Source organism: Poromitra crassiceps, assembly GCF_964638095.1.
Source record: "Poromitra crassiceps genome assembly, chromosome: 9".
NCBI classification, from domain to species: domain Eukaryota; kingdom Metazoa; phylum Chordata; class Actinopteri; order Beryciformes; family Melamphaidae; genus Poromitra; species Poromitra crassiceps.
In genome coordinates, this window is record NC_139630.1 from 25,929,163 (window position 1) to 25,939,155 (window position 9,993).

General features: G+C 44.6%; 1 protein-coding gene across 1 annotated transcript in view; it reads right to left on the reverse strand.

Moving 5' to 3' along the window:
- Positions 1 to 4,611, reverse strand: part of LOC310782225 (MAM domain-containing glycosylphosphatidylinositol anchor protein 2) — a gene marked incomplete at both ends in the record, with an annotated part of 178,161 nt that extends 173,550 nt beyond the window's left edge. The window contains one exon of the mRNA XM_083642908.1: positions 4,570 to 4,611. Within this exon, the coding sequence (XP_083499034.1) occupies positions 4,570 to 4,611 (42 nt within the window). The remainder of the gene's footprint in view (positions 1 to 4,569) is intronic.
- Between the last annotated feature and the right edge of the window lie 5,382 nt (positions 4,612 to 9,993).

Sequence of the window (9,993 nt, forward strand, 5' to 3'; positions counted from 1 at the left end):
TGTTGTGCCAGGCTGCCAGCACATAGCCTATTCTTGCAAGATCACCTCTCTAAAATGTCCGACTATAGTCAGACCTGGTTATACATATCCAGCATCAATAGAACATTAAATATATCCGATTTATTTTACCTAGAGGCTACCCATGACAATTCTGGACAACACGTGAAAAAATACAGTCGGGAGAGAGGAGAGGCGCTTGTGACTCGGCTCCAGGTTCGGCGTGCAAAAGGCGTGCGGTGTGATCGCAAAAGCGTGTAACAGGTTCACGCCCAGCTCGGCGTAGGCGTGGGTTGAGGCAAGGCAAGGCTTGGGTCGTCGGTGTGAAACCAGCCTTATGTTTATAAGCCTTTTACAAAATGTCTATGGGAAAATAAATGGCGGATGAAGATCTCTGGTACAGTGCTGAAGCAGGAAGTGACGTTCCACTTGGCCTCTCTATTGGCCTAAATGGCTACTCTTCAAACAGCAAGTGCAGGTGTGAATCAAAGAGCAGACGACACAATGATGACAGACTTATGAATGGATAGACGATTCATCGATGGCTAGTTGAGTCTGGGTGGTGACAGACTTATGAATAGATAGACGATTCATCGATGGCTAGTTGAGTCTGGGTGGTGACAGACTTATGAATAGATAGACGATTCATCGATGGCTAGTTGAGTCTGGGTGCGAGGCAATTGAATGAACAAGGCTGCTAATGGAGCTCAGAGTGTGATGTGATGGCTATAAAGAGACGACTCGCGTTCATCTGGGGCGTCCTCGTTGTCACATTATCGTATAGAAACCTCCCCTGCAGCGTGGTGGACTCTCATTTGTAACAGCATTACCGCTCAGGTGAAGCAGGAGAACCGTGAGACCGCGTGGTAGTTTGCGCGGGGAGCGATGACACGGAGGTGGGTTAAAGCGTCTTGCGAGGGTCCCTACCCTCCCGTAAAAACAAAACCACCAACCAGTCGAAGGAGCCCATCTGCCAGATACGCCGGCGCTGGGCACTGTGTGGGCACTACTTCCAAGACAGATCACTTATGCCAATTGGGCTGTGTAAAGGAACATATCCCTGGGCCTCAGGTCGGCGTATTTATTTGTACTCACTGACCCTTGGCTCTGCAGGCTGACTCTGGCTCTGCAGGCTGACTCTGGCATAGGCAATAATTGAAACAGGGGGAAAAAAAAGAAGCTGTTTGCTTTGTGGTGTTGTTGGCTATTTGAGCCTGGTGTTCAAACAAGGTAGTGTGGACATAATGGACGCAGGCCAAGGGAGGCCGGGGCAGATGGCTTCATCGTCAGGGACTCTATCCACAGAATCAAACGATGATGAGTATAGCTTTAGAATAGTGAGGATGGGGATATGAACAGATGATGAGTATAGCTTTAGAATAGTGAGTATGGGGATATGAACAGATAGAGCGCTGGATATTTGACAAACCAGACAATTAGTGTACCAATTTAAAACAAAATGCAATAGAGAGCCGCAGAGATGACGTATTTTTGTAGTCGGAACGCGGAAGTCCCGGACTTCCTGGTTCTTCACTGTTTCTGCCTATGGGATTTTTGAATGGGTTTTTGGCGCGATGCTTCAAATAAGGTCTCTGGGCAACGCAAGCTTAATCAAACGCGAACCAGTGTTCACCGGGATAATCTTCACACATGAGGACCACTTTCACGAGTTTTGAAGCGTAAATGCGAGCCCTAGAAGTAAAAAGCTTGTGCTAAGATAATCCAGAACTACACACAGTGTCGCATACTGTATATAGGCTTCCACGTCACGTCACCACTCAACCTGGAGTGTTGTTGATGTGTGCGCTGCTGTGCACTGATTACCCCGGGCTGAAGCAGGTGAGGGGAAAGAGAATTTCCGTGTTCGTCCTTTGAAGTGATGACGTTATTGACGTATAATATCCCCGTCGACTCAAAAGTGTAGTCTCAATTAGCTGTTTGCTAGCTAGCCGCCCTTTTAAAAGTAAAAAGCTTAAAAACTCATAAAAGTGGTCCTCATGTGTGAAGATTATCCTGCTGAACACTGGTTCGCGTTTGAATAAGCTTGCGTTAACCACAGACCTTATTTGAAGCATCGCACCAAAAACCCATTCAAAAATCCCATAGGCGAAAACAGTGAAGAACCGGGAGTGTTAGCATCCATGTTTTCCGGACTCATTCCTGCGGCTCTCTATTGACAAGAGGCAGAATGAATAAGAGAGAAAGTGAAAGCAAGAGGGTGTATACAGTATGTGTTTGTTTGATAGAGGAAAGTGAGAGAGGGATTTCAATGTTGTTTATATGGTTTTATATCATGTATATGTATGCAATATGGATTTACTATCTGTAGGAAAGATGACTTACTGGCTACTTCTTGACAACCTTATGCTCACTTTAGGTGTTTTACTCTTTTTGTTTCTATTTTATATTGTTTTGTTTTTGTTTTCCTTGAAAATGTATTCTGTGTCTTTATTGATCAGCTTTTTCATCCATTCGTTTTGGAAACCCAGGGATTTCATGCCATTAAAGCAAGCTGAAATTGGAAAATTTAAACTTGAGAGACAGTATATGTATACTGAGAGAGAGAGAGAGAGAGAGAGAGAGAGACACACACACACCGGGGGTTCGAGAGAGAGAGAGACCAGACCAGAGATGGGCAGTGTCCACCATCTCTGGTCTCGTTCTCCACAGAGCCTCGTCCTCCAAGTTCTTCCTGTGACCTCTGCACATATAGAATGAGTGTAAGTATAATGAATAATAATTTAGCTTGGTTAAGTGTAAAGAGCGGGTTGCATTATTCTCTGGTGTGCTATGTGAAAAATATCATCATAACCAAAACCCCAAAAATACTTGATAGTAAATTGTCATTTTTTGCAGATAGTCATAATTATTCTACTCGCTAGTCGTCAGAAGGTCGTTTTTTGTTGCCTCCATGCAGAACTACAGTTTATTACAGAGCAATGGTGGCATGGAATTCATTACCACATTTTTTGATTTCACAAAGTAATAAAACATGCTTTAACAAAAAACAAAAATTATATCTGTTTACACAAGAACTGTAAAATATAACATGACCTTTGTTTTTCCTATTCATTGTTACAAAGGAATTTATTTTCTCACCTATTCAATTAATTACATATTCAATTATTATATAGAGCAATTGTATGTATTAGATAAGTTTTGAGCTAGTGTTTGTGGTTATGTGTTTTGTTGGTTTTTGCCTTGTGTGTCTATAAGTGGTTGTAGTAGCATCTATGAGTATGAACACGATTTCAGACGGACAAGCCCGTCTTTATTGTCACACGAACACTTCAACACATGCATGTGGCCACAACACACACTCATGCTGACGGTGGCCGGTGAAATACGTCCTCTGCATTTGACCCATCCAGGCTTGTCCTTTCCTCCAGGGGGCAGGCCAGGAGCAGTGGTCGCTTTTTCTTTCCAGCGCCCGGGGACCAACTTCAGATGTTGTCGTCACTGGTCGGATGACGATCTTCTGCATGTTTTTTATTGGGGGGTTATGTACGGAGGAACCCCCTGGGGGGTACGGGGAGAACATGCAAACTCCACACAGAAAGGCCCTTTCGATGAGATAGCCCACCTGGGCAGTAGGCACTGAAGATATGGGGGGGTCACAACTCCAGCGAACCATAGCGTCCCAGGCGAGAATCAAACTCAGTACAAAATACATTGTATTATACATATGACAATAAACTACTTGAACTTGAATATAACGTATTTTCATAATTGAAGTATTGTAAAATATGAATGTGGACCCCAGGAAGAGTAGCTACTGTTTCTTTACAGTAGCTAATGGGGATCTAAATAAACAAACAAACAGTGCATCCAAGCTGGGAAGATGCCTTCACGTTGCCCGCGAGCCTGCCAGATGCCGACGCCCCCAATTTGCCTGAACAGCCAATAGTAACACGTTGAAATGCCGATCGCCAAAAGGCGGGAGCGAAAAAAGCACACTATATGTATATGGAGTATGGTTGATTGACAGGAACATACACTCATTTGACAATGAAAGGGGAACGCAGACAAGTGTTACTGTTGCCGTTGCTGTGTGTGTGTGCGTGTGTGCGTGTGTGTGTGTGTGCGTGTGTGTGTGTGCGTGTGTGCGTGCGTGCGTGTGTGCGTGCGTGTGTGTGTGCGTGCGTGCGTGCGTGTGTGCGTGCGTGTGTGTGTGCGTGTGTGTGTGCGTGTGTGCGTGCGTGTGTGTGTGCGTGTGTGCGTGTGTGCGTGCGTGTGTGTGTGCGTGTGTGCGTGCGTGTGTGTGTGCGTGTGTGCGTGCGTGTGTGCGTGCGTGTGTGTGTGCGTGCGTGCGTGCGTGTGTGCGTGTGTGTGTGTGTGCGTGTGTGTGTGTGATTTGATTATTAGAAAGCGCGTGTTTTCCCTGCAGGCGGGTGGGTGGATGTGCACATGGCTGACAGATAGACCCACTGAGAGGAGGCTGCTGCCTGCTTGGACAGCATCCAGAGACTCCATCAGTGGGAAGAAGGCCTGAGGGGGGTCTATGTAATTTAAGGAGTGCGCGTATTGATAGACATGTGAAGAATTAAACACTGCGCCACACACACTGCTCACCGTGTCCCCCGTTTTGCTCTGTGGCTGGCCCCGCCCCCTCATGGTGGTGTCACTCTGTGCGTTTACATTAGCTGGATTACCTGGACGAGAGATGAGAGCTATTTTGTGATTTGCTAATGCAGAACAAATTGAAGCCTTTTACAGTGATGGAGCACTGTGATTTGGCCCCCAGTGATTTTGTGGTTGTGGTTCTCAGTTCTGTATTGTGGACATAATAATGGAAATTATCCATAGATGTTTTTTTTTTTTTTTTGAATGAATCCACAGTATTGTTTAAATAAAACGAATAAAGAAGTTCTACTAACCTTTTAATCAAGAAAGGGGGGGGTATTGAAAGGCCAGCACAACCTTTGTAAAGTGTGCTGCTGATTGCATTAGTCCCAGATATGCTCTGGAAAGATGAAAGAAGTTCAGCTCAATTTAAATGTAGAACGTTTTCCTCTCTCCCCACCCTCCCTTTGTGTGTGTGTGTGTGCGTGTGTGTGTGTGTGTGTGTGCGTGCGTGTGTGTGCATGTGTGTGTGCGTGCGTGCGTGTGTGTGCGTGTGCATGTGAGGGTGGGTGCTCTGTTAACTCTAATGAAAAGTTGAACTGTTATTATTAACTTGCAAGTCTTTCCCTGATGAGGTCGCACGTCCTTGTGTTTTTCCACTATCGCTAAAGCAGCCTTTGGTCTTGCTATCGCCCCAGATAACCTCCCGTCTTCCTCATAAACCAATCAGAATGAGTCTCCGCCCCCCCCCCCACCACCACCCCCCGCCCCCCAGTCCCATGCCACCACCAGAGGGGACAAAGCAGACACGTCCCAAAGTCCAGAGAGAGGCAGCGGAGAGACGCCGTGCCAGAGGATCTGCTGCCTGCGTCTCATAATGACTCTGTTTCAAAGACACAGCCATGCAGGCCTCTCCCACTCCCCCTCACTCCACTCTTTGTTCCACTAATTCTAATTAAGAGGAAAGACAGAGACGACGAGTGTGACGTTGTATTAACACATTCACTGCCAGCCGTTTTTTTTTTACTGTAGGTAGCTTCTGCCAGAGGTTTTTTTTGAGGATTCTGGCTCATCTTTCAAGACCCGAGGATTCTTTTCTGCTAAGATTTTGTGAACACAAAATATCTCAAAAGAACTAATAGAATGTGTGCTTTCTCTGTCTAAAAGAGTTAGTTTGTAGAGTTAGTAGTTATGTAGGCATTAGCACTTGAATAATGCATGGTTTCAGCGTCTGAAAATTTAAGCTGAGATAAATAGCTTTTTGTGAAATTCGATAGAACAGTCACTTTAACCATTCATTTTTGGCATCAGTAAGACGTCAGACATCTAAACAATAGTTTTGAACAGTAATTTCCTCCATAACAGCAGGAAACAACCCTCTCCTTCAAACTCCTCCCTCCGTGTGTGTTCTTCTTGGCTGCAGCGGGCGTGTCACAAGCTCGTTTCTGCTGCTGCTTTGCTGCTGCTCCTGTCTGCTGGCGGCCGCTGGGCAAGTCTGGATGGGCTCGCTCGTTTCTTGTGGTTTCGGTTGAGAGCTTTGATGAAGCTTTTGCAATTCTGGTCTTATTTATGCTGCGTGTTTCAAAGTGTGTTCCACCCGTAATCTATTATGCAAATTTGCAATCCCGCACCGCCAGCTCCCAAGCGGGAAAGCGAAAGCGTTTTCGCCAATCCATTTTCATGAGAATGGCTTCCTCACACTGCTTTTTGCTTGCCTTCCTCTAGTCTGGAGAGCATTGTCGCCACTTAGTGGGTCGGTGGAATGGGTTGTACACGTTCGGTGGCTCCAATATTTATATAAGAGATGTAAAAGGGTTAGATGCACATCCCACGGTCAAAAAAAAAATATATTTTTTTTGACGTGTTAACACGTCATTGGCAGTCAACCGTTGGATTTTTTTTGACGTGTTAACACGTCATTGGCAGTGAACGTGTTAAGGGGAAAGACAGAGACAACGAGTGTGACGTTGTATTAAGGGGAAAGACAGAGACGACGAGTGTGATGTTGTATTAAGGGGAAAGACAGAGAAGACGAGTGTGACGTTGTATTAAGGGGAAAGACAGAGACGACGAGTGTGACGTTGTATTAAGGAGAAAGACAGAGACGATGAGTGTGACGTTGTATTAAGGGGAAAGACAGAGACGATGAGTGTGACGTTGTATTAAGGGGAAAGACAGAGACGAGTGTGACGTTGTATTAAGGGGAAAGACAGAGAAGACGAGTGTGACGTTGTATTAAGGGGAAAGACAGAGACGATGAGTGTGACGTTGTATTAAGGGGAAAGACAGACACGATGAGTGTGACGTTGTATTAAGGAGAAAGACAGAGATGACGAGTGTGATGTTGTATTAAGGAGAAAGACAGAGACGATGAGTGTGACGTTGTATTAAGGAGAAAGACAGACACGACGAGTGTGACGTTGTATTAAGGGGAAAGACAGAGACGACGAGTGTGATGTTGTATTAAGGGGAAAGACAGAGACGACGAGTGTGACGTTGTATTAAGGGGAAAGACAGAGACGAGTGTGACGTTGTATTAAGGGGAAAGACAGACACGATGAGTGTGACGTTGTATTAAGGGGAAAGACAGAGACGACGAGTGTGATGTTGTATTAAGGGGAAAGACAGAGACGACGAGTGTGACGTTGTATTAAGGAGAAAGACCCAGACGATGAGTGTGACGTTGTATTAAGGAGAAAGACAGACACGACGAGTGTGACGTTGTATTAAGGAGAAAGACCCAGACGATGAGTGTGACGTTGTATTAAGGAGAAAGACAGACACGACGAGTGTGACGTTGTATTAAGGAGAAAGACCCAGACGATGAGTGTGACGTTGTATTAAGGAGAAAGACAGACACGACGAGTGTGACGTTGTATTAAGGAGAAAGACCCAGACGATGAGTGTGACGTTGTATTAAGGAGAAAGACAGACACGACGAGTGTGACGTTGTATTAAGGGGAAAGACAGAGACGACGAGTGTGACGTTGTATTAAGGAGAAAGACCCAGACGATGAGTGTGACGTTGTATTAAGGAGAAAGACAGACACGACGAGTGTGACGTTGTATTAAGGGGAAAGACAGAGACGATGAGTGTGACGTTGTATTAAGGGGAAAGACAGAGACGATGAGTGTGACGTTGTATTAAGGGGAAAGACAGAGACGACGAGTGTGACGTTGTATTAAGGGGAAAGACAGACACGACGAGTGTGATGTTGTATTAAGGGGAAAGACAGAGACGACGAGTGTGACGTTGTATTAAGGGGAAAGACAGAGACGATGAGTGTGACGTTGTATTAAGGAGAAAGACAGAGACGACGAGTGTGACGTTGTATTAAGGAGAAAGACAGAGACGACGAGTGTGACGTTGTATTAAGGAGAAAGACAGACACGACGAGTGTGATGTTGTATTAAGGGGAAAGACAGAGACGACGAGTGTGACGTTGTATTAAGGGGAAAGACAGAGACGATGAGTGTGACGTTGTATTAAGGAGAAAGACAGAGACGACGAGTGTGACGTTGTATTAAGGAGAAAGACAGAGACGACGAGTGTGACGTTGTATTAAGGAGACAGAGGCAGATGAATGGTGAGTGTGAACTTCTGACTAATTTGCGGGGCCTCACCTTTTCAATTGAAATATAAAAATCGATACACTCTTTGTCTCTGCTTTGGCATCCAGAGGGGAAGTGTACAAACTAATGGGCCCGTGTATCGATCAACAGGGCAATTATATTAATTAATGTAAATGAGCTCAGTACTGCACTGAGATGCTGCTGAATTCCATTTAATTTGTGTTATCGAGGGAATCGGGAACAACGTTCGACAGATATTCAAAAGGTTAGCGTGTGCCAAGCCTGCTTAGACAAATACACTGTACCAGAGCCAAATGTGATGGTTACCTCATCGCGGGCAGAGCTGACATTTATACATGCGTGGGTCAAGCTGTTTGATATTCCATTTGCGTCAGGAGATGCAATCTTGTTTTGGTTCTGTTCTGTCTCTCGGCGGAAGGGAAAGGCAACAAGATGGCAGCACGACAAGAACAAATCAAAAAGTTTCTTACCTCAAAAACAGACGGAGGCTTTAATTAGAATCCATTTCTGCACTTTTCACTTAGCTATGTAGAGCTATGTAGAGCTCTAACTCAGGTTCTCACTTTGCATTGTGTTTATATTTTAAATATGTTTTGTTGCACTATGTTACTTTTTACCCCTATTAGGACTATCTCTCTGCATACTTGCACTTTGTATTGTGTTTACATTTTAAATATGTATACTTTTTACCCCTATCGGGACTCTAAGCCTGTATCATCTGGCAGGGGGACTAACAATGGAAATCAGTCTTGTGACTGCAATTGTCGTGCATTTACATTTTTTTTTAAATGTTCATTAATGTACACCTGTCCCCTATCAAACAAATAAAATGAATTGAATTGAATTGAATTGAATTAGAATCCATTTTGCGATGGTATCACACCAGCAAATGTGAGCCAGGGGCGTAAATTGAAAATTATCCTGAAATGAAGATTTGATTGACAGCTGCGCCATGTCGTGATATGATTGGTTGAAATGGGGTAGAAATTTAGTACTAGGTGACGTCAGCAAACTGTAGATTACTGTTATCAATGAAATCTTGAAAAATGAACTTTTGATGTGAAAAAGTGTGAAAAACTAAAGAAATTCGATTTTGGTGATTTTTTTTGCATACATTATTAAATAGGTGCCCTGCATACCCAGGTATTTGAACTAAAAGAAAAGAAAAGTCATTTTTGGGTTCAGCTCGACTTTAAAGGGGACATTCACACCAAAAGCGTTTTTTTCAGTCAGAACGCTATGAAAATCATGTCGAGAGCGCTTCCAATGTGCACAAAACACAGCGCACGCAGCATTTTTTTTGTGCTCCGTTTGTATTCCCCTGTAGTCGCGTAGCAGTACAGATCAGAACACAACGACCACAAGGACGGTAGCCAGCTAGGTTTTGTCTGTTTGATGTTGTTCACTGTCAACATGAAAGCCAGATTATTGCCAATTCTGGCAGCAGCAGAGGTTGAGAATCCCTCGGGAGGAGAAAAGACAAGCAGGGCGCTTTTCCTCTAATGTTCAACTTTTTTCAGCTTTAAAACGCCCACAGCGCTCCTCCAAAAACAAAAGATGCCACCAACGCTAAACGCCAGGTGCGTTCATTAAAAGAGGAGCACGTTTAGCGCGTGCTTACATAGAGAATGAATTGCAGAAAGACGCTGGCAGCTCCAAAAACGCTTTGGCTGTGAATGTCCCGTTACGCTACAATGGGTGTCTCCAGGACCACGTTTTGTCATGATGACACACACACACACACATGCGCATGCACGCACACGCACACGCACACGCACACACACACACACACACACACACACACACACACACAGACTCACAAGGTGAAAACAATACCAG